The sequence below is a fragment of the Dermacentor andersoni genome, chromosome 4, assembly GCF_023375885.2.
Source record: "Dermacentor andersoni chromosome 4, qqDerAnde1_hic_scaffold, whole genome shotgun sequence".
Classification (NCBI taxonomy): Eukaryota; Metazoa; Arthropoda; class Arachnida; order Ixodida; family Ixodidae; genus Dermacentor; species Dermacentor andersoni.
Genome location: NC_092817.1, coordinates 190,893,473 through 190,919,325, shown reverse-complemented (window position 1 = coordinate 190,919,325; position 25,853 = coordinate 190,893,473). Strand labels below are relative to the sequence as shown.

The following is a 25,853-nucleotide window of genomic DNA, read 5'->3' as shown; positions in this document are numbered from 1 at the left end:
CTAGGTTGTTCTCCTGAAATGGTTTGGTGATGCTCCTGTCGCGAGCGTTGGTCACTTTGGCGAACAGATTGAGTAGCCTCTTTACGTGAAGATTGGTCTCTTGCCATTTTTCGAAGAATATGAGCCTCTTGTTTCATCTTCGGGCATTCCTTCGAAGTCGCTTCGTGAAAGCCAGTACAGTTGGGACATTTACATGAGGACGCCTCACAGTCGGTGGAATCAAGCTCTCCGCCGCAACGCGAGCAGGTGGCTCTGCTTCTACAAAAAGCGCTCACGTGTCCTATCTTGTCGCATTACCGGCACTGAATAGGCCTCGGAACGAATGGTCGCACTCGGTGTATCACGTAGCCCACTTTGACCGACGCTTGTAATGTCGACGAAGCAAATATCAACTTTATACATCGGGAGTCCCCCAAGCGGTAAATCTCAAGAATGCGCACCGATGACCACAAAAGATTCTTGAGGTCCGTATGCTTCATTTCAAGCTCCACGTCGGAAATCGCTCCAGTGGTTATCTCCTTCTCGTAAGTAATAAAGGAGCGGACGGGGATTACGCTTAACTGTGGAATGGCCTTTAACTTCTCAAGTATTGAGGAATTTTTCACATCTATTGTCAGGATGTTCTTGCGAGCGTTGATCCTGATCTCGTTGATTTGCCCAGAGCCACACTTTCAAGATATTCGGTTCAAACTATCTGCTGAGGGAGTTCATGCTGTGTGGCGTCGAGAGCGGCAGGTAAGAAATTATGAAGGATTCCTGCGCACTCTGATTCGATGAAGTCGCCTCAGTCGACATACGGCGCATCTTCTTCATACGGCGGCACATGACTACGGTGTACTCGCTGTCAAAGTCCATGGCTTCTGGCGTTGAGCTCTCCCAGGAATCGAGCTGGTCCGAGCTTCCAAAGGCATACCGTCCAAAAATGAGCGATGAAGTAGATGACTGACCTTGTTCAGTGGTCGGGGGAACATATTCTTTCTCATCCTTGATGAAATGACTGTCACAAAAATGGCAAGAACGCAAAAAATGCATAACAGCAAGAGGGCCAGAGCACCAGTGAGCCCTGGGCACTTCTTTCTTCTCTGCAAATACAAGGTAAATAGCCTCTTTTGACTGCTTTTCCTTACGTAAGAATATTAAATTGTATCTTAAGCAAAGGCTAGCACACTGTAAATGTTTAACAATATTACCCAGTCTTATTTCATCTGCGATATTTTGATATTGAAGTCCATTCAGGGAATGGATGTGTGTGGTATTGAGTACTTAACGAAAGGAAGCGGAGTAGTGACGATATTCTCTGCACAAAGACTATGCACTAAAGACAATTTATTTTGCCCTATTGCCTAGGCGGCAGCTACCCCTCTTGGCTTACCATGAGGAGTGCGCCGCTATGTTCAAAACCGCACGGAGGGCGGGGATTCCCAAGAACAATTTCAGGTGGCAATGTTCCAGACTATGTAGACCGAATGTTCAATATATTGTTAGTGTAGCTGGAGCCTAATGCTGTATACAATTTATTTACAGGGAAGCTAACGGAAGGCCAATATGGCGACGCTATATCAAGCGGGCCCACGTCGTCGTCTTTCTCCTCAGTGCAGCCACACTGCGGCGGCTGTTCCGTAGCATCACCCCCGGCAGTAGAAGCATCGTTCCGGTGCTTAATCTACACATCCGCGGTGAAATGTGTGTGGTATGGCTTTAGTCTCGCCACGTGAACAACGTCACTTGCAGCCGTCGATGACGCTGAGAGGTTGACGGGGATGACTTCATACGTGACATCGGTCACTTGTCGCACCACACGGTATGGGCCAGTGTAGCGCGACAGCAGCTTTTCGGGAAGGCCCACACGTCGAACGAGACCAGAGAACCAGAGAAACCGGAGTAAAGTGAACGTCGCGATGGTGGCAATCATAGATGCGTCTCTGATGCTACTGCGAGGCTTCGAGACAGGTGCGGGCGAGCTGGCACGCGTGGTCGGCGTGTGCGATCGCGTCGCGGGCGTATTCAGTGGCTGAACGTGTGGCCGAGGGCAACAAAGTGTCTAAGGGCAACGCGGGTTCTCGGCCATATAGGAGATAGAATGGTGAAGAGCCGGCGGTGTCGTGACGTGATGAATTATACGCGAACGTCACATATTGTAAGTGAAGATCCCAGTCATGGTGGTCGGTCGCAACGTACTTCGAAAGCATGTCGGTGATGGTCCGGTTGAGGCACTCCGTGAGGCCGTTGGTCTGTGGGTGGTAGGACGTGCTGAACTTGTGCTTTGTCGAGGAGGAGCGGAGGATGTCCTCGACGACTGTCGACAGAAAGCTGCGGCCACAGTCAGTGAGTAATTGGCGCGGAGCACCGTGCACTAAAATGATGTCATAGAGCAGAACGGCATCAACATCAGCAGCACAACTTGTCGGGAGGGCTCTGGTGATTGCGTACCGCGTAGCATAATCAGTAGCGACGGCGACCCATTTATTTCCGGAGCCGAAGAGAGGAAACGGTCCAAGGAGGTCTAGACCAACACGGAAAAATGGTTCCGGTGGGACGTCGATCAGCTGGAGACATCTAGCTGGAGGTGTGGAGGGCTTCTTCCGGCGCTGACAGGGCTCACAAGCGGCAACGTAGCGCTACACGGAGCGGGCGAGACCCGACCAAAAGAATCGACGGCGTACAGTGTCGTATGTGCGCAAGACGCCCAAGTGTCCAGCCAAGGGAGCGTCGTGATGTTGTTGGAGGACAGTCGAACGCAGGTGTTATGGAATTACGAGCAGGTCAAGGTCATGTGGATGGAGATGGCGGCGGTATAATGTCCCCTCCTTAAGGAAAAACATCCGGAGAGAGGCGTCGCCAGGCGTTCACTCCAGATGGTCGATGAGGGCACGTAATGAAGGATCGCGGCGTTGCTCGTTGCCGATTTCAAGCAACTGGGACACAGAGAAAACGCAAGCGATGGCGTCCGCATCAGCCGGTTTGTCGACGGGGTAGCGGGACAAACAATCGGCATCCTGGTGCAAGCGTCCCGTCTTATATACCACGGAGAAGGTATATTCATGCAGGCGTAACGCCCAGCGAGCGAGTCGTCCCGTGGGGTCCTTGAGCGAGGATAGCCAGCAGAGCACGTGATGATCAGTGATGACACAGAAGGGGCGTCCGTACAAGTATGGACGAAACTTCGCAACAGCCCACACAAGAGCGAGGCACTCGCGCTTTGTGATTAAACAATTGCGCTCGGCGGGTGATAGAAGTCGGCCGGCATAGGCTATAACGCGACCATGTCCACGCTGGCGTTGTGCTAACACTGCTCATATGCTGTGACCACTGGCATCAGTTCGAGCTTCCGTTGAGGCAGACGGGTCAAAGTGGACCAGAATTGGCGGCGTGGTAAGGAGAGTAGTGAGCTGCGAAAAAGATGCGGCATGGTCAGGTCCCCAAGAGAATAGGGCGTCTTTCTTCAAGAAGTCGGTAAGGGGACGTGCGATGGTCACAAAATCTTTCACAAAGCGTCGGAAATAAGAGCACAGCCCTCCGAAACTACGAAGATCCTTGGTAGACTTCAGAACAGGAAAGTTCGTAACGGCGCAAATTTTGTCCGGATCAGGTCGCACGCCTCTGGCGTCCACGAGGCGTCCAAGGACGGTGATTTGGTGGCGAGCAAAGTGACATTTGGTGAGTTCAACTGGAGACCGGCGCGGCGGAACACGTCAAGAATCGCTGAAAGACGGTCTAGATGCGTGTAGAATGTGGGCGAATAAACGATGACGTCGTCCAGATAGCACAAACAGGTGGACCACTTGAACCCCTGAAGCAAAGAGTCCATCATTCATTCGAAGGTGGCGGGCGCGTTACAGAGACCGAAAGGCATCACCTTGAACGGATAAAGGCCGTTAGGGGAATAAATGCAGTCTTCTCTCGGTCCATGTCGTTGACGGATATCTGCCAGTAGCCGGACCGTAAGTCGATAGAAGAAAAATAGGTGGCACCATACAGGCAGTCTAAAGCGTCATCAATACGTGGCAAAGGGTACACGTCCCTTTGTGTGATTTTGTTCAGGCGGCGATAATCTACACAAAAACGCCACGTGCCATCCTTCTTTTTCACAAGTACGACGGGAGAAGCCCAGGGACTACAGGAAGGCTCGATAATGTCCTTTGCAAGCATCTTTTTGACTTCCTGTTGGATAACAGCTCGTTCGGACGCAGAAACATGACATGGACGTCGGTGAATAGGGTTCGCATCGCCAGTGTTTATGCGATGGGTCACGACGGACGTTTGACCTAAGGGTTGATTGTCAAAGTCAAACATGTCGCGATAGCCTTTAAGAACGCGGCAAAGAGCTTCAGCTTGAACAGGTGTAAGATCAGAGGAAACCATCTTCTCAATGTCGACGTCAGTACCGTGCGATGACGTCACGGTATGGGCTGAGTTGTGACGACCTTCCACTGTGTATGGCTCGATCTCATGATCCTGCAAAGCGCTAAATATAGCCAATGAGATCCCCCGAGGCAGAACTTGCGTGATTAGCGCGAAATTGACAAGAGGAAGGCAGGTGTGGTTACCAGTAATTGTCAGCACAGTGTGCGGCACGGTAACACCATGTGTAAGTATAACTGCCGGAATTGGTGCGACCACTTAATTACCGTCAGGTACAGCTGGTGAGGACAGCAAGTCGACGTGTGTCACAGATTGAGGCGGTAGGCGAATAAAATCTATGCAGCTCAAACGGCTTGGAGGCGGGTCCACATGGTCGGCAAGAAGAGGCAAGTCAAGGCGAAGTGAGCCGGCCGGACACTCAATGAGGGCAGAATGATTGGCAAGGAAATCCAGACCGAGAATGAGTTCATGAGGGCAATGCTCGATGACGGTGAATAGAACGACGGTGTTTCTCTCAGCAATGGTGAGTCGGGCAGAGCACATGCCAACAATAGCGACAGTCCCTCCGTCGGCGACTTGTACAACTCGGTTCGGGGCGGGCGTCAGAACTGTCTTGTGCCGACGGCGAAGAGCAGCACTCATAATGGACACATGCGCCCCGGTGTCAATGAACGCGCACACAGGAACATTGTCGACGAGAACGTCCAAAAGATTCTTGTTCGTGGATAACTTGAAGCGAGGATTTCGTGCCGATTTCGTCTTTACAGCTTCACCTGCAGAAGCTGCACTGTGTCGTTTTACGGTCGTGGGTGCGGCGAGTAGGTCGGAGAAGGAGCATGGCGTGACGGGGGCGAACGAGATTGACGACGGGAGGGAGAAGGCAAGGGGGAGGTGACCCCGCGCCTCCACCTATATAATGTTACGTGTAGCTGTAGCCCAATGCTATATACAATTTATTTACAGGGAAGCTAACGGAAGGCCAAAATGGCGACGCTATATCAAGCGGGCCCACGTCGTCTTCTTCCTCCTCAGTGGAGCCACACTGTGGCGGCTGTTCCGTATCAATATTTCTAGAAAAACTTCCAATTTCAGGCAAACATATCAATGTACTTATGATATCACATGAGATTGTGGGCTTCATTATAAAGAAGAGTGCTCGACATGGGAGTGTTCTCTGGTATTAGTATCCAAGTATTTGGACACTGATTGAAAGCGCAGGCTCATCATTTGATTCGAAAGGCACTTTATAACAATTTTTGCATAAACATAACCAATATACTGTGCTTCAGAAAGTTTTCAAGAGTGAAATGAAGTGACTGAAAGATTTGATAGCAGTACTGAAATGCTTCTTTTCACACAACAATAATTTGTTTGCAGAAATAAGGGTATCGCAACTTAGTGCTAAAGCTTCGTCTTTTTTCACAATATTTAGGCGCTTCGAATACCACCTTTTTCCAGATATAAATCAAGAATCGAAAATGCGCTAAATTTGCAAATACTCAAGGTGCCTGTTTCTTTCTGTATAATATTTAAAAAGTTTGAATACCTAGTTCACGGTTCCCGGGATTGCGTTGCCCTCCATGTGGAGTATGTGAATTAATTAATTTGAAATTTGAAGAAGAAGTGACGGTAGAGAGCATCTGTGTTTTCGGCTGTTCCACTTTTCTGTAGCTTTTTAATATTGTGTGTACACAGTGATCGCGTCGTCCTTCGGGATGGCGGGCACACGTCCTGTGCAGCTTCCCGTCGACGCAGTTGACCCAGCTGCTGCTCGGCCAGTTGGTGCCCTCTGTACTACGGCCGTCACCGACGTGGAGCTTCCAGATTCGGCAGATGACTCCACGGTGACTGAGATGGATTCCGACAGTAGCAGCTTCACGCCTGTTGAATCGCGCCGCCTGAAAAGGAAGTTGCGCCGGACATCAACAGCTGGTGAGTCAACTACAAAGACTGTTGACAAACTTGGCGCGTTACGCCGGACATCAGCAGCGAGGGAGTTGCCTGCAGAGAATGTTGACGCACCTGACGGGTTCTCTGTGGCTTTCGTAGCCACAACGGAGACGGCTAATTTGAATACGATTAACAGATAGCGGCTGTCCCAATTCTTCGACCAGCTGATTCCGGGACAAGTCCAAGAGGTCAGAATCAACGCTTGGAAGAATGTCCTTACGGTAGATGTGAAATCTCGGGCGTCCGTGGACAAACTGAAAGAAATTGGAGTGTTAGGCGGTATGCCGGTCCCCCCCTATCTCTCTCACGGAAAACGGACTTCCGCTGGAGTTGTTACAGACGTAGACCCTGAAATAACGGACAGCGACCTGCGGACACTCATCAAATCTACGGCCAAGATAGTCGACATTCATCGTTTCGGCCGATCACGGTGTGTTAAAGTAGTTTTTGAAGCCGACTCTATCCCATCCCACGTCAAGGTGGGCTATGTGCGGCATCCTGTCCGTCTGTATGTTCCCAAGCCTGTTCAATGCCACAAATGCAACAGGATTGGCCATGTGAGTGCTGTTTGCAGAAATGAAATATCCTGCCGTCGATGCGGCGGATCACACCAGCATGACACTTGCAAGACGGAGACAGTCAAGTGCACCAACTGCTTCGGCGCTCATGAGGCGACGGCTAAAGACTGTCCTAGGATGAAGAACGAGAGGCTTATCCTGAAGAAGATGGTAAGAGACAACTCAAGTCACCAAGAAGCGGCCGCGTCTATTCGTCGCCGCAAACGTCGTTCCCGACACCGACGCCCAGAGTCACACCTCACTAGTCTGTCTCAGCCGCCGTCACAGTAACTCTCAGCTCCGTTGCCTCAACGTATTGAGCCGCAGAATGATAAGACGCCGCCTGCTGCAGCGCCCTATATTACCACGGTGGTTCAGAAAGATGCGGGCACATTATCCACCTCCTCTGATGTGGAATGGCCTGCTCTGTCATCCAAAGTCGTCGAACCAACGCGTCCATCATTCCGTGCCGGTCCAGCGGACAATAAGGACAAGCCGGAAGGCCAGCAAGTGAACGTTCTTCTGAAACAACTTTTACATTCCATGCGCACGCTGCTTTCAGGCCTCAATACGCCAACAGGAAGGGTTGTTGTTCAGTTTTTTTGGATACAATTGAGCCGCTCTTGGCGGCACTGCAGTGATTCATTATGGCGCTACCACACAACCCCTCCTCTGTGTCGATGCACATACGTCGCAGTGTAGTGATGCAGTGGAATTCCCGAGGCCTGCGTGGTCGCCTAAGTGACTTCCGACAGCGCGTCCAGAAATACCGCTTCCCCGTGATTGTTATATGTGAGCCCAACATGCCTTCTGCTTTCCGCCTTTCTGGATATGTATTGCTGTGGTCTCGAGAAGCTGATGAAACCAGCAAGGTATTAGTGTGCATACGCCGAGATATTCCACACTACCGCCTTGTCCTCCAGCACCATAACACGAACCACTACATTTGCTTGACGTTAACGCTTAAAGGGCGGGTCTTCTCGATACTCGGCGGCTACATTCCACCCAGAGATCACATTGATTTCTTGTACCTGTCCTCAGCAATCCAGAGTTGCACAGCTCCCCATATTATTGTGGGCGACTTCAATGCTCATCACCCCCAATGGGGAAGTACAGTAATGAATAACCGAGGCAAAGCCTTGTCCGACTTTATGCACTCACAGGATTTCGTCAATGTTAACGATGGCTCTCCTACGTTTCTGCATGGCACGTCCTATAGTAGCTGCTTGGACCTGACGTTTGTTTCCTCCCGACTACAGTCTTCTATTAGCTGGTTCAGTGATGTGGAAACACATGGCAGTGATCACATACCAACGTATATCTGCGTCAAGTGGTTCGCACCTACCACTTCGTCTCATGTGCGGTGCACTGACTGGCCCACTTTTAAGACATTCGTGGAGAATTCCTGTGCGAATCTCGAGTCACCAACGCAAATAGAAGACTTGATCACGTCTGCCCTCGGTGAGGCCACGCGGACCATATGTGCACCTTCACCGGGGTCTCCTATCGACGTGGAATTCGAGAGGTTGCGCGCAGTCCGACGGCGCGCTGAAAGGAAGTATAGAAGGACGAAATCCACGTGCGATCTCGCCCTTTGTCGCCGAGCTCAACGACAAATAAAGCGCCATCTCGAGAAATTAGGAAGGAAGCGCTGGAGAAAGTTCTGCTCATCACTGGATCCTCGCAAGCCGCTGTCACGTATTTGGCATGTAGTCAGGAGCCTACGTTTTCCCCCACAAGAAAGGTACCCTTTCAGAGCTCTGGCCCTTTACCAACGCCGCAATGATGTAGAGGTAGCGGACGACTTCTGCAAAATGATTGTGGGCACAACTCAACCAGCCTCAATCCAATTCGAAGTTTTTGCGCCACCTTCCTCAAGTGACCACTACGACTTGCTCTTTACGATGCCCGAATTAGAGGCTGTTCTTGCGTCGTGTCGGCATTCATCTGCTCCTGGCCCTGACGGGATCTCGTACTCGTCTCTGTCTCACCTTGGCAGGGCTGGTCGCACTGCACTGCTCAATTATTACAACGACACATGGGTCTCCGGTATTGTTCCGCAGCAGTGGAAGATCAGCCGCCTGGTTGCTCTCTTGAAGCCTGGAAAGACACCTTATGAGCTTACCTCATACCGCCCAGTTGCATTAGCCAGCTGTGTTGGCAAAGTTATGGAACGAATGGTCCTGGCGAGGCTCGAATGGTTTCTGGAAAGAAATGATCTTTATCCGAACATGATGACTGGTTTTCGGCGGGGTCGTTCTTCAATTGACAGCGTCATTGACCTCGTTACGACAGTGGAACATGAAAAACGTCAACGCCGACTCGTCGCCGCTGTTTTCTTAGATATCAAAGGGGCCTACGACAACATCCTTCATGAAGCCATTCTCGATGCCCTAGATGACTTGGGTATTGGCGGCCGGCTCTACCTGTGGATTGTGAGCTACCTCAGCGGCCGTGTCGTTTACATGTCCACGCCTGACGGAGACACTAACCGTCATCAGGTATGCCGTGGAGTTCCTCAGGGAGGAGTTCTCAGCCCAACATTATTTATTGTGGCACTGATTGGCCTGGTGAGCGAGCTTCCACCTCACATCCACATCAGTGCATATGCAGATGACATCTGCATCTGGGCATCTGGTGCAACACGCCCACAACTACGTGCGAAATTACAACGGGCTGTGTCATCTACTTCACGATACATACGGCGTCAGGGTTTGCGCTTAGCTGCTGAAAAATGTGCTGTGGTTGCATTCACGCGCAAATCCGTCTGCCGCTACCCAGTCTCCATTAACGGTGTCATAATACCTTATGTCTCCCACCACAGATTCTTGGGCATTATCATCGACCCCGGTTTGTCATGGTCGAGGCATGTTAATATGTTGAAGCAAAAACTCAATCTGTTTTGCCATGTTCTTCGCTTCGCAACAGGCATGAAATGGGGCCCCACGGAAGGCTCATTACTAAGACTTTATCAGTCTCTTTTCGTAGGCTACATTCGATACAGCCTTCCGATACTCTCAAACGTGAGCATTTCCTGCTTACGGACATTAGAGAGCGTCCAAGCGCAGGCACTAAAAGTATGCCTCGGGTTGCCACGGCGTGCCTCCAACAAAGGCACAATTGAGGAAGCCCACGTATGCCCATTACCGATATACCTGTCCCACGAACCACTTCGTGTGTATTTACGCTTACTGACACGATACCATTGCCATCCATTGACGTCGGTTATACATGAGCGACCGGACAGCAGTTTCACAAGTGCACTCCGCTGCCATCTACCCTACATAACATCAGGCTATGCCCTTCCATATCACCCCGTCAAACCACCATGGGTGATGGTTCAACCTTCCGTATGCGTACATGTCCCCGGCATACTAAAGAAATCATTGGTTCCCGTCAGTGGACTACAACAACTTGCTCTCGCGTACATCTGGTCAGAATACCAGACATATGTTCATGTTTACACAGACGGCTCCGCGTCACCTAAGGCATCGACAGCAGCTGTGGTGATACCAGCCCAACAGATGACTCGAGGTTTCATACTAGACCATAATTCAACATCAACCGCTGCAGAGCTTGTGGCTATTCGGGAAGCGATTCGCCACATCTGCGAGGAAAGACCTCAAGAGTGGTGCATTTTCACGGACTCAAAACCCGCGCTGCAAATTTTGGGATGCTTCCTGCGCCACACCGCATATCAGGTTCTGGCCCTGCAGATCACCGAGCTATATACTTTCATACGCTCAAGAAAAACACCACCGCATAGTGTTCCAATGGATCCCGGGACACTGTGGGCTCAACGGTAATGAGATGGCCGATGCTGCAGCAAGGCGCGCCCTCAGCAATGGCCTGCGAACTGCAGTGCCATTCTCCAGACCGGACATCACATGCCTCCTGTCGGAATTAATGAGGAGTGCGACGAGAAGATACTGGGCCCAGCCAGACGCTCGTCACGTCCGCCTTAAAAGCCTGGATCCCGATATGAAATTTCCTATTCTGCGTGGAATTCCACGCCCTCATACATGCCTGATACACAGACTGCGATTAGGCGTCGCCTTCACGCGCAAATATTTGCACATTATTGGACGGACAGACTCCCCGGACTGTTCAGTGTGTGGCGCTGTAGAGACCATAGAACATGTGCTCGTGGTGTGCCCTGAGTATGCGCGAGAAAGACTGATATTGGCAGATACATTGAGACATTTACACAATGGACCACTGTCGGAGGACCTCTTGCTAGGCGCGTGGCCACAGAGTTGGCAGACGACAGAGACAATGCGTGCACTTTCACGTTTCCTAGGTGACACGGGCCTGGACTCACGCCTGTGATAGCAGTTGTGTAATGTGTCATTCACCTCGTTCCTCCCATTATCATCCCCCATTGTGACCCTTTTTCCACCCCTCTTCCCCTTCCCTTACGTAGAGTAGCAGGCCAGATGCTCCATTATCCGGCCGACCTCTCTACATTTCCAATCATTAAAATACTTCTTCTTCTTCTTCTTGAAATTCGTCTGCCTCAGGCTCCACCATTTAAATCTAAAGGCTAAACACATGTAAACACATCTGTAAACTGATCGTCCCTAGCACTTCTTCCATTTTGTCCCTGAACCTCTGTGACAATACGTACTGTTAAACACAAAGGTTATGCTTATGTCGATGCCTTCTCTTGTTACACCTGTCTTTATTGTCACACGAGTACCACCTTGTAATTTTGTCCGGTAAATTTTCTTCACCCAATAAAAAAGTTGTTGATTGTCCTCGTGCACTTTGCCATAGCATTCTAGCAACTCTTATGGGGCCGTCAAGGTAGGGTGGGCAAGACCACTTGTGAAACACCATAAAGTAAATGTAGCGTAATGATATTAAGCTACTTGTGCTTTATGATTAGGGGAGTGCGAATAGCGATTTGTAAGACCGAACCCAATACGAATAGAATCACGCCACAAGCGAATCAAATGAAATATCGAATACTTCTCGGATAATTTTTGAATAATAAATAGCCGTTATCACAATGATATAAAACGATGCCGACTTTCCAGTATACTTGAGGTTAGCAAGTTTCTTTCATTAAATAGCACGTTATCAAGTGTTTATTAACAGCACAAATCGAACAGTAGGGGCAAACAAGTAGTTGCTTCGCACGCGCAAAGATCTTCAGAGAGTGCAAATGATCGCTGTACAGCCTGTGCAGTATGGCTACCAAAGTGACGTAGCCTGCTCCCCCGTGCAAGCTCTCATGTTTTGTGTCCCATATTTTGGTCCAATTTTATGTTTATTGTTGCACAGTTGACGTTTATAAATATTCGAAATGTATTTGGAAAATATTCGTTTACAAATAGTGCCTATTCGATTTGAAGACCGATTCGAATAGGACACTATACGATTCGTTATTCGACACTGTCGAATATTCGCACAGCCCTACTTATGCTGTTATCTACATAGTTCCCCTAATGTGCGCTCTCACAGAAAGGCTGGTAGCGTGACGCATCACTTAACCAACGAGTCCGACGTCCTTTCTTGGCTCACTGTGCCTACAATTCCTGCCTCTGGATCAAGGCACGAACTTGTCCGGCATTTTGGCAGCAGTCAACCTTTACCTTTCACCAGTATAGATAGACGCGAATTCGCTATGTTCCCCTTGCATGTGCTGCCATTCTGCTGCCATGGTTCGCTGAAGTGGAGTCCTGAAGAACATCGTCACCGCACAACCTTCTGTACTACAGAACCACGAGCTACCCTCGCTCGCTGTCATATGCCAACCTGCAGAGGCATCTATAGAGCTGATCGATATCATGGCAGAAACACTGCATGAAACAACTGCAGCGCTCAAGTAGACAGTTCCTGAGCATGCATTCGCCTCGGAATGTATGCGCCTTGATCGCCTTATCACCTACGAGCTGGAGGAGCGGCTGCCCTCTTGGTCGCTTCATGCAATTTATTGTAGGTTTTAAGCAAGCGCGCCATTCTGCTGGATTGTTCGAAATAGCTCTGTCGCCCGAGCTGCGTGCTCGCGCGCACGGCACGCAAGGGAATATTATTGCGATGGCAATTATATGGACACTACGGGCGCATATTTTCTGTCGACGTAGGCGCCGCCGTGACGTTCCCTACAAATTTCAAGGGCGATAACAATGTCGCCGCGCGCCGTTTGCTGTATGTGTGAGTGAAAGCGCGCAATGGGGGGAGCCCATGGTCACTGCTCAATCTGGCGCGCACTAGGGAGGAAGGCTCAGAGGGAACGCGCCGTCTTCCGTCGCGCTAACCTTCGTGGGGAGATGGAAGGACGGAGGCGTTGCTCTCCAGCAGCAACTGCATATTTAGCGACTTCGTGCAAGGGGAACCCACGATCGCGGCTCAATCATGCGCGCGCATATGAGGAAAGTGGGCAGGAGGCGCGGAAAGGAGGGAGTGTTTACACCGGCAGCACATGCGTACTCTGCGCGCCCTATCTTGACAGCGACCCGCAGACGGCTCATACCATTGCGCGAGCTGTGTTCTCGCCGCTCAATTTGCCTTGAAGCGATAGACAACACGAAGGTCACTTCGCTCGCTGCTGCTGCCGCGGCTTCTCGCGCCAGCGTTTTGACAGCGAGTGTCCGCGATCACCGAGTGTGATGTGTTCATGTTTGCCTGTGCGCTGACACTCATTTAGTTAAACTAGCACGCAACTTTTTCCATGTTTACAAGGCCGATAAATCTACCATTCCTGCTGCGCAAAGCTCTCTACGAACTTGTTTTAGCAATCGGTGCTTCCCCTTTTGGATGAAACTATGACTTTTCGTTACCATCACTACCGCCATTAAACCCAACAAATCAGCGTTCCTGTTCTACCTTCGGGACAGGGTACTGCAGTACGACGAAATTCGTGAAATGAGATTTTGTTCGTACTGGGCGCCTGTAGCTGATGCCTTCCATACAGACACTAGAGAAGGAATAACCAGAATTTTAATCTCGGAAGTAGTATTAGGCTGATGTAAGGGACGGCCTCTGACCTGTGTCATTACAAACATTTTGAACTTCAAGATAGGTCAGTCATAGGTAAAAAAATCGAAATATCTTTATTGACTATTCTTTTATTTGTGCTTGCGGTCCGGGTCCCTCTTCAACATTGACTTGAAAGATTTGAATCCAGTACTCTGTTACAGCAGAATATTGAGTGGCTCCAAAAGTGTGAGTAAGCTGTATTGATCCCTTAGACTTTTGATCTAAGTGGAGTTCTGAAGTATGATTACATGAATAATTTCTTCTGAGAAAGAAAAGAGTGGGCAAATTATAGTTCGTATGTTTGTTTATTCGCAGGCCTTTGACAGCTTCATTGGGCCATCGAACGGTCAGCCTGGATTTCGACTGGCGCCTGTTATAAACCGACCAAAATCCCGAGGCTCAATTTATTTGAAGTCCACAGATCCCTACGACCATCCAGCTATCGACCCACGCATCTTAGAACATCCGGACGATATCAAAGCTGTCGCTCAAGGCACGTGTACTGTGTGAACATATGAAACTGTACATCGTTCCTAAAGCGTGCATCTGGCACTCGACACTCTAAAACAAATATTTAAGCAAACGATAGATCAGCACAAATTGCTGGCTTCACGACGATGGCAATGAAAGAATAGTTACTTCGCTCTCCGCCGGAACTTACACGTTGCTAGAGAAATGTTTCAACAGCATCGTCGATGGTGTCCCTTAGGCAGCTCCATATTTGCGAATAGTGACCGTATGGCAAACAATCAGAGAAAGCTATAGGTTATATAGTTATATATGACCATGTACGTCGTGCCTCCGCAAAAAGAAATTGCATATTAAAGAAGTGACAGGCATATTAGATAGGTCTTAGTTTGGCCGACATTGCGTAGTACAGATACGGCCACAATTGTATACTTTGGCGGACGGTCCTTGCGCCGGTTTCAAGCCACCTCCATGACACGTTGTGGTGGTTGGTAAGTTTGAGATCTGTTAGCCAGTAGGGGGGTAAAGTGCGTGCAGTTATCAGCACGGCCTAAAAACGCTTTCATTCAAGGCACTTAGGCTGAGAATGCCAGTAAAGAAAAAGAATTAGGGAGGCCATTTGTTTAAGAACCTGCCATTGGCGGTGTTCTTTGCTAAACAGGTGAGCAAATATGTTTACGGAACGCAGTAAGGCTCTAATACACCAACTAAAAATTTTCAAGTGATGAGGACAGAGCTGCATGCCCGCGATTGCAAAGCATGAGCAAGACAGCAGACCCGAAATGACAAGGAAATGCGCGCGTTTTACGCTCGCTCGCAGGCACAAAGATGTTCATCGACAGGATTTTGAACACAGATGCTATGAAGAGTATCGGCGCCAGGATGTGGAACGTCACTTTCCCTCCGTGTGCTGGGGCTGGAGCCCTCTGGAGTCAGGCGTACATTGAATGCGTGTTCCGGCACCTCGGCCAAACGGTGTGGCACCTGTGCTGCAGTGTAGCCATGGGCACACACACTGAGGCGGTCCTGGACGATCGCCTACGGTGGGTATGAACGACGGGCCTTTGGAGAAATTTGTGCACCTGGTCTCGTTGCCAAGCATCTAAAGTACGATGAGAAATTCACTGCTCCCCAAGTAGCAAAAAGGTTCGCCTAAAAGCAATAACGTGGTACAAGCACTCTATGTGTTCCTTAGCGGTGGAAGCCGATGCAGAGCGAAGAAAAACCGCACACGAAGGTTTCATGTTCTAATGTTGAAATGAGTAACCAATTTCATTAATCTGTTTTCAACATGTAACTGCGGCCATAATAGAAAAACATTTCCGGCTGCCACGGACGAAGGCTTCTGAAAACATGCAGCCGATCCTTGAAGCGCTAAGGAATGCCACCACGTGACCTAGACAGATTTCATATTTACGTCCTGAGCCCTATAGTAAGCAACTGAGAACAGCTCGTCAAAGCGTATTGCTGAGCTATGTGCCGTATCATGGCTCAGAAGACGACACGCAAGGCGACAGCAAAATGACCTCAACGCTAGTGGCAGTCTGCATGTTATGTGACACGTAATTGAAGGTTTCCTCGTCAAGCAGGTTGTATAACCTTCTAAGGAATCGTCATCAGCCCGGAGGACAGATACATACTTTATGCTAGCTTCGTATTTCAATAGCACACTAGCGGGCGCAACATACCGAGTATGTAAACGGACAGCGGTGCCTTTTATTCTTCGAGAGCCCCATTACAAGAAAACCTAAAGAATACGTCAAATTTTACCCATTGAAAATAACAGCATCGGGCTTTTGTGAATACGATATTTCACGAGCGAAGGGAAAACAAGGAGATAGGGTGGTTACTCTATGAATGTACGGGCTGCCTTAGTTGTGCTCGGAAAAAAAGAGTGAAAGTAGTTAGAGGTAATAAGCGAGGCTAGAGAAAGAAGGTAAACTGGTAAAATGGTAAAAAAGAAGGGTGAAATTCACCCAGTTCAAATGTGCTAAATACCTGAGCTGAATATTTAGAGTATACAGTTTTGTTCAACTAAAGTCTTTTTCTGCAATTATCACTTGTATTCCCAACTAATATAACTGTATGCATAAGGGCACGCCGAAATGTAGTCGTGCGCCACATCCATCTTCACCGGGCCGGTTCACTAAACATTGGGGGCAAGTTACACGAAAAACCTACCCATAAGTGTTTTTTTTTTTCATATGGTGATTGTGTTCGCAGGGTCCGTGGCAACGTGACCGGTCTGCGCGTGGCCGATGCTTCCATTATGCCCGACATTGTGAGTGGCCACACAAACGCGCCGAGCATGATGATCGGGAGCAAGGCGGCAGCCATGATTATAGAGGACAACGCACTTTCCCGTTGAGGCGATGAATCCGGCCTTAAAGTAGCCGTGAAAATCGCTGCAGAGCGAAGTTCAGCTTGGACGCTGAAACATTGTCGAAATCAGTGCACTGATATGATCTGATGAGCAAGCCGACGACCACGATGCGCACAACAACGTCTTGTGAGAATAAAGTATCCACTTCTTACAGTACGTGTCGGCCGAAGGACGTGTCTATTTAGTTTTCGTGGTGTCCATCAGCCTTCCTTGAGCAAGGCACTAATTGTGCATTCGCGTGCTTCATAAGGTTGCTGTAGGAACAGCGACGGTTTAGGTGGTCCGGAGAAGACAGCAATATCTCTGCACTGCTTCGGAAAGTGAGATAGAAAATGAACGCTTCTGCGACAATTTCCCGGGAAGCGATTTGCTCTGCGAGGCTTGCTGGCGTGTGCTGCGAAACATCGCCTTACGAACCATGTACACAGTCGACCTGGAGAAGGCGTATACCAGTTGAAGTAGCGCAGGCTAGTCGGCATGTCATTTTGGAATGCCCGCGGTAATGTGGTGCGCCTGACAGACGCAACATACACGAAGGCGATGGCACTTATCTTTCAAAGAAAGGACTCCAAAAACCGTGAAAATCCCTTGAGTCTACAAAGAGGCGGCTCAAGCTGTGGTGGCGCATTAAAAACCAGCCTACAGCGTCAGAGAACGGACAACTACAGCAATAAAGGCAAGATGACATTTTTTTAACTTCAAATTCGATATTCTATTTCAAACGTCCAATTTTTGTTTCGTTCCCTTGTAGAATTTTTTTACTCTACCGTTGTACATACTATTCCAAAGAGTAGATTCTCTTCCTTCAAAGAGATGCGCTACAGCTTCATAATCAACTGGTCACTGTGACATTTTACATTTTTCTGGACACATTGAGCTAGCCATCTCGATCTTCGTGTCTGAGAATGCTTCATGGAACCGCATTGTTGTGACGCAACCTATAAGCTTGTCATATATATGCACATATGCATCTATCATGCATATACCGGGTGTCCCAGTTAACTTGGACAAATATTTTTTTGAAGTCCTATAGCTATAAAAAAATCGTACCGACTGCATAGTAGCGGCAGTCATGTGTACTTACGGCGAGTACTTTTTTTATCACGAAGTATTATATAATGCTTTCATTTAGTGAAGCTTTTAATTATCGCTTGAATCGCACAGACATCAATTACAAAGTTGTAGCGCACCTCAAATAACCTCCCACTCAAACATTTGTTTCGGTCTTGCTGGTTTTTCCAAGAAAAACAAAAGCCCGCGAAATACGCGGAATATGAAATAGATGCGTGCTCGCGGGCCGCTACTCAAGCCCCTCCAAGCACTCATTGAAAGATATACGACTACATTCGTTTATCGCCGCATCGTACAAGGCTTCGTCATGTAGGATAGCTTATCAATGCGTCAGCGGTGTGTTATGATGCCATGACCATCACATAGCGTGAAGCCCTGTATTGAGCGGCTGCCGCTAGTGAAGCCGCGTACCCATGGCTATTCGCTTGGGAGCATAGAATTTCTCACTATAACACCTAGAGGGTAATCTGGCGCCACCGTCTATGGGAGTTTCTTAAGGGGCACCGTGCCGTCATGGGAATGACGGTATATGTGTCTGCGAGGCTCGTGTTGGCTGGTGTTGCGAGAGGCTTCGTCTAAAATGTGGATATGGCGACGCAAATAACGCGTTTTCAAAGTAAAAACTTCATAAAATGTTTCCATTCACGCTTATTACATCTTTACTCACCCACGATGCATGACCAAGCGAACAAAATCAAGAACAGACGACCAACTGTTTCAAAGCGAGCGCGAAGTTGTCGTCTGTCCTCCAACTTTAGCGGCCCGCTGATACTTTTTACGTAACATGTAGTCGTACACACAATAACAAGCTCACATAGTTAAACAAAACATGTTTTCGCGTAATAATAAAGCTAAAACAGCTTTTCACGTGCTGTTCTAGTAGAAAATGAATCATTGTGACAGACGGAACGGTACTTGCCAAGCGCGTCTTCAAGGTGTCCTGTCTCTACGAGAACGATGCCAATCCGAATCCACAATATACCGGCATTCCCATGCATACCACAGCGCAGCAGCGACAGATTTCCCTCTAGGTAATGTAGTGAGAAACTCTATGCTTGGTAGTGTTTGAGTAACGGCATGCGAGCACACATCATTTTCGTATTTTGAATGTTTCGCGCGCTTTTTTGTTTCATGGAAAAACCAACGAGGCACAGCTGAGCACGAAACAAATGCTTGTTTCGGAGGTTATTTGAGGCGCCGTACGACTTTGTAATTGATATGCTTGAGAGTCAAGCAATAATAGTGCAATAAATAAAAGTAAATAATTGTTTTGTACTTCGTGATGAAAAAATACTAGCTGTAAGTACACGCCACTACGGCAACTATGCAGCCGGTACAATTTCTCTAGAGCTAGTGGGTTTTTTAAAAGTATTCGGCCATGTTAACTGGGACACCCAGTATACATGCATGTATATCATGCCATTGTTGCTCCAATGAGAAGCAAGAGACGTTTGCTAATTTAGATAACTTATTACAATATCGTGTATTTTAATTATTGATATCACTATGGGAAAACACACTACTGCCGTGTTTATTGTCGCAGAGCATTAATGTTAAAAGATTCTGGTGGGCTACTTTGTGAGCCATGATATTGAAGCAGCGCACTTACATGAGTTGCCCCTGGGTATCATTCTCTGAAAAAAGCGATCTCTGGTGATCTTGAACTTTGATAGAGCGAGAATCCAAAAATGTCATCTTTATTTGTTTTTCCTCTGTGTGTTTTTACTCTGGCTCTAGTCACGCCTCATTACCATCAGAGCACGTGCGCTTCTCAAGGGACACTAGAAAAGACAAGTCTTTGAGCAATAAAGCATTAGTTGCAGTCCAGCGCCTGTGTGTGCGCATTCTATGCGTACATGGACGTGTCAGATGTAAGTGCGCTGCTTCAATATCATAGCGTTAAGCCGTGGAAAACATGGGGAACACAACGTAACAAGTCTAACATCAGCATTTTGCTGGTCGCGAGCCGATCTCTTCGTCCTCATTGATGCGCCGCGTGACCACGATTTCCAACATCCTGCACAGCCGACAATGTCACTTTCACAATTCCAGAAGACAAAGTAGTTGAACCGGTCTCGTGAGCGCCGTACTGTCTGCGGGTATAACTTTGCATGCTCTGACGTACTCATCGTTCCCCTTAAGAGGAAGCTTTAGCTCGGGTGCTCCTGTCTAAATACCTGTAAAATCAGAATTAGTTTTTCTCGGCAACCACTGTACCAAATTTGACGGGGTTTGTTGCATTTAAAAGAAAAACTTAACATCTAGTGACTGTTGGTTTTGAATTTTCGATTTAGTTAGTCGACGTTTTATTAAAAATTGGCAAAAATCGCAAACTTTCAGAAAACGAAACTATAAAGTTTGCAACTCCATAACTTAGCAAGAAAGAATGATATTGCAATTCTGTGAATTGTATCTCATAGCAATTGTATCTTACACATGAATCTCAAAAAATTTATTAATAGGTAATTACAACTTTTGCAGAACCCTCGTAAACAACGTAAAATATTCACGTAAAATGCAAAATGACACATCAAATTTGTCCGCTTTGAATGATCTAATGGCTGCCGTTTACAAAACCGTGATATCTGTTCTTGATGCAGAGCTATGAATTTGTAAACTTCGTGCTTCTATTTTTTTAAAACTTATGAATTCTTGAAAATCTTTTGAACAAAATTCAAGTCCTAAACCAAAATTCCGCTTTCAACAGTCACTAGAATTTAACTTTCTCTCTCAAATGCAACAAATTTCATTAAAATCGGTCCAAGGGTTATTTCAGAAAAACGTTTTTGCGTTTTTACATGTATTTGGATAGGCCGCGTCGGAGTTGGGCCCGAGCTAAAGCTTCCTCTTAAGTGGAACCTTTAGCTCAGGCCCAACTCCGACGCGGCCTATTCAAGTACATGTAAAACGCAGAAACGCTTTTGTGAGATAAACCCTGGGCAGATCTTAATGAAATTTGGTACGTTTGAGAGGGAAAGTGAAATTCTAAGGGCTGTTGCAAGTGGAATTTAGATCTATTACCTGAAATTTCTTTAAAATATTTTCACAGATTCGAAAGTTGTAAAAGAAATAGAGACACTATGTTTACAAATTAATAGCTGTGCATCAGGAACAGATATCGCGGTTCTGTAAAGGGCATCTCTCAGAACATTCAAAGCGTACTAATTTAATACGTCAATTTATATTTTACGTGAATTCGTTACGTTGTGTACAAGGCTTCTACAAAAGCTGTATTTCTATAGTAATAATTTTTTTTAAATTCATGTGTAACAAAGCAATTTTGTCCGCTTTAGATGTACGATAGATGCAATTCGCAGAATGGTAATATATTTTTTTCATTGCGGAGCTAGAGTTGTAAACTTCACAGTTTCACTTTCTGAAAATTTGCGCTTATCGCCAATTTTTAATGAAACATTGACCGCCCAAATGAAAAATTCGATACCAACAGTCACTAGAATTTAAGGTTTACTTTTAAATGCAACAAACTTCACGAGCACGCACGCACTGGACGCATTAGGCATGTACAACATGCTGAGCGAGATTGCCGAGGCTCAATAACGGGCACAGATCACGAGGCTGTCCGGCGCACCTACGAGAAACTGGCGTCGCGCCTCGGGAGATCGAGTGTAAAAGCCACGGGCTAACAGCCAACCAGAGGAAAAAGATCAGGGCAGCCCCTCTGCCTAGGATTATAAACCCAGAGCACAACATCAACAGAAGACTTGCTCGAGCCAAAGCACTCCTCTGACAGGAAGCCGCCTCCGTTAAAGCATGGTGCTTTACGGACGCAGCCAAATATCTTGACAGACGAGCCTATGTAGCAGCAGTGGTCAACAAAGATGGCACGGTTATCAACGCGTGCACGGTCCGCACTGATAGTCCTGAGGTGACCGAGCAGGCCGCCATCAGCCTTGCACTTCTAGAAGACGATAAAAGCTTGGTATATTGCGACTCCAAGAGGGCAATTCTGTCCTTCGGAACAGGGAGCATATCCCCGACCGTCGCAGAATACTTGGCACTCATCACCTCACCCCACACTACATCAATTGCTTCCCGGCACACATGGGACCATTGGAAGGGCCACTCCCTGACCTCAACAAGATGGCAGACTACACCCCACAAGACCTAACTCACCGTGTGAGCGCGGACTCCCTCTTGTTACGGATGGTGTCTCGCACATCGTGCAGAAAGGACTTTCTCCCACCATGCATCGTCAAAATGAAGCGTGACTTCTGTTACGGCTGGCACCTCGTGCAGAAAGGACTTTCACCCACCATGCCTCGTCGAAATGAAGCGCGACTTCCTAATTCACCTTGGTCATCTCGAGTGTCTGCCGGTCTGGCGGAAGCCCCGAAGTGTTTTCAGGCCTCTAGTGTGTGTGTGTGTGTGCGTGCGTGCGTGTGCGTGTGTGTGCGTGCGTGTGCGTGTGTGTGTGTGTGTGTGTGTGTGTGTGTGTGTGTGTGTGTGTGTGTGTGTGTGTGTGTGTGTGTGTGTGTGTGTGTGTGTGTGTGTGTGTGTGTGTGTGTGTGTGTGCGCGCGCGCGACTTTAGAGGGACCCTTTCCTCGAACTGTCAAGCTCTACAGGGGAACTTCCGCGAACCAGCAACGCCCAAAAGAAAAGGACAAGCGTCTGCGATTCCCGGACCTGAGGCATGGTATAACCGGAGGTAGGACGCCCTCCTCCTTGCAACAGGCTTAGTATATCCAGAGTAGGAGAGGCCCTCTTTCAGCGAATCAGACCCTGTGCCGGTCACGTGACGTCGACGGAAGCAAGATCCCTCCCACGATTGTAGAGAGCCTGCTTAAGGGGCTCCGAAATGTGCTTTTTTAGATCACTTCATTCTCTTCTCTTTATCTTTCATCAACCTTTGAATAAACCGTGCAAGTTTCGCACTAGAAACCGTCTCGTCCTTGCCCGGTCGCCATGGTCTACCAGATGCCTGCAGCCCGCCGACAACGCCACGCTACCCCATTAGTAACGTCGGTCGAACTTCGATAGGCAGGCGTCGCTACAACTCGGCAGCAGCACGATACGCTACCCTGGAGTACGCAACCCTCTCGGCGGGATGGGAGAGCGAGGCGACCCCTTCTTCACTTACAACGATCTCACTCAGCATTATAAGTTAGTCGAGAGTACTATGCCGCTACCGCACAAAGCACTCCATAAAACACAAGAAGTCACGCAGAGGCGGCTTCAGACAAAACCTACCCATGCCCAGCCTTCCTGCACAGTCTTTCCGGACGCGCACTCTCACAATGCGTGCCGCTACTGTAAGGATATAGCTAGCCTTATTCACATGCTCTAGGGTTGTCCCCTGGCGGCGGGGACCAGGACCACCTAGGGAGAGTGGGACCGAGCTCTACGCAGCTCAAACCTTGAATCACAGCTGTGGGCTTTCCATCGGGCCCACGACGTGGCGGAGGGGCATGGCCTCTCTATCCCGACGTGGGAGCGGTCCGCTGCGCACTAATCGCGCGCACCGACGGACCTCAAGAAAGTTATTCATCCATCCATCCATCCTTAAATTTTCTCCAGTGGTTTCCGGCAAAAACGAATTCTCATTTTACATGTATTTAGATAAGAGCACCTGAGCTAAAGCTTGCTCTTAAAGATTTTAACTTACGGTAATTTCCAAAATGTGTTGGATACGTTGTCATCTCGAATAATCAGAAGGTCGTCACACTTTAAACGGTTGTAGAGCTTCTGTGACTGACTGTGTGCGCTTCTTAGTGTCAAGATATTGCCACGGGGATGAGAGTAGCCGAAAGGGATAGGAAATTATATTTACAAAACATATACAGAGAGAGGCGGCTGCAGGCTAGATGACAGAACAACAACGAGCGCAACTCTGATCATCGTCTTCACCGTCGATGAGGATAGCTATAGGGGCTTGTTGGTACGGCATATCTTATTTTGTTGTAGCGCTGTGTGTGTCAGGTGTGCCTTTCTGCTGTCGTTATTCAGCTTGTGCTTAAACAAAATCGATACCCCGTCTTTCTGGTGCATTCTTCCATGTACGGCAGGATGCGTGCTTCAGTGCGCGGGAATAGCACGTAACATAGAACCGCCGCCGGCGAGAGCGCCGTCTCGGCGCTAAAGGAGCAGTAGGGTCGTGTACTGGAACATAAGGCTTAAGTTGGAGACGTGCACGATATCAGTGGCGGACGCGGAAGATGATCGACTGTCCAATAGAGCGATCTCATAAGTGACGTCAGTGATTTGGCGTAGGACCTTGTAAGGCCCGGAGTAGCGGGAAAGAAGCTTTGACGACAAGCCAACATGACGGCAAAGCGTCGAGAGGAGGACCAAAGAGCCCGGAGAGTAATTAGCGACTCTGTGATGGCTATAGCAGCTGGCCTTCTGGGACAGCAGGGAAGCATAAAGACGATGCCTTGCAATCTGGCGAGCCGTTGCAGCCCGAGAAGCTGCATCGCAGGGGTAGTCTTTAACAGGGTGCACAGGTGATGGTAAAAGAGTCTCGAAGGGCAATGTGGGATGGCGGCCAAACAAGAGATAAAAGGGGGAATAGCCAGCGTTGGCAAGGCGTGATGAGTTGTAGGCAAATATCACATAAGGCAAGGTGCTGTCCCAATCACGGCGGTCTGCGGAAACGTACATGGAGAAAATTGTGGTCAGCGTCTGGTTGAGGCGTTCGGTAAACCTATTGGTTTGCGGATGGTAGGCAGTGGTTAGCTTGTGACGTATGGAACATGAACGAAGAATGTCGTCGACGACTTGGGACAGCAATGAACGACCACGCCTGTCGAGGAGCACCGTGGTGAAGAATAACGTCGTAACGGGGAGATTCCACAACGTCGGTTGCACAGATGTCGGCAGTGTACGCGTGATAGCGTATCGTGTCGCGTAGTGCGTAGCTACGGCAATCCACTTCTTTCCAGTCAGAGATTTTGGGAATGGCCCGATGAGATCAAGGCCGACGCGATAGAACGGGACACCGGGAATGCCTATTGGCTGAAGAAGGCCGGCTGGCGACAAAGATGGATGCTTGTGGCGCTAGCAGGAATCAAAGCAGCAACATATCGTGGAGGCCTGGCCAGAAGAACGGGCGCCGAACACGATCGTACGTACGAGTTGCTCCTAGATGTCCAGCGGTTGGGACGTCATGAAGCTGTTCGAGAACAGTGGAACGGAGTGTTTCGGGAACAGCCAGTAGAAGCTCTGGACCATCGGAGCTGGTGTTACGTCTGTATAAGGTTCCGTCTCGAAGCACGAATAATTGTAGAGACGGGGCAGAGTGATGAGAGCGTAGACGGTGGATAATTTACCACAAATTGGCGTCACGCAACTCTTTGCTGCGTATGTCGGTTAAATCTGATATCGCGAGGACACAGGTGTCCGAAACAAGCGCTGACAAATCGGGAGGATCCACTGGATGACGAGATAGGCAGTCCGCATCCTGGTGCAGCCTGCCAGATTTGTTAGTGACGTCAAAGCTGTATTCTTTCAGTTTCAGTGCCCAGCAACCAAGTCGTCCAGTCGCATCTTTGAGGGAAGACAGCCAGCAAAGGGCATGGCGGTTTGTGAGGACCGAAAAGGTGCGGCCGAAAAAGTATGGTCAAAACATGCCGACAGCCAGAACTCATCAAAAATTTGCACTCTGAAGATGAAAGAAAGCGACTGGCATAGGCGATGACGCAGTGTCGTCCTTGTTGCTGCAGGGCGAGAACAGCGCCGATGCCATGTCGACTGGCGCCGATGCGAAGTTCAGGGGGGCTGACGGGTTAAAATGGGCCATGATGGGTGGTGACGTAAGTAAAGCCGTAAGCGTGTGAAACGCAGTGGCCTGTTGAGGACCCGAAGAAAATGACGTTTCCTTCTTCAAGAGTTGCGTTGCTGACAAAACGTTGTTGACATGGCGAAGTTGTTGACAAAACGTTAAATATAGGAGCACAGGCCAATAAAGCACGGTACGTCTTTAGTCAAACGTGGCATAGGGACGTCTTTGACAACGCGAATTTTTTCTGGGTCAGGTTCAGCACCTTCGGCACTCACAAGGTGTCCAAACACCGTAATTTCGCGGTGTCCAAAACAGTATTTGGCAGAGTTGGACTGAATG

General features: G+C 48.6%; 1 protein-coding gene across 1 annotated transcript in view; it reads left to right on the top strand.

Annotated features, from left to right (window-relative positions):
• The window catches only part of LOC126530580 (L-sorbose 1-dehydrogenase-like), a 57,106-nt gene extending 40,246 nt beyond the window's left edge, over positions 1-16,860 (top strand). Inside the window, exons 9-11 of the mRNA XM_050177844.2 lie at positions 14,169-14,346; positions 15,142-15,364; positions 16,545-16,860. Coding sequence (XP_050033801.1) covers positions 14,169-14,346; positions 15,142-15,364; positions 16,545-16,689 — 546 coding nt within the window. The 3' untranslated portion in view covers positions 16,690-16,860. The remainder of the gene's footprint in view (positions 1-14,168; positions 14,347-15,141; positions 15,365-16,544) is intronic.
• Positions 16,861-25,853: the final 8,993 nt, after the last annotated feature.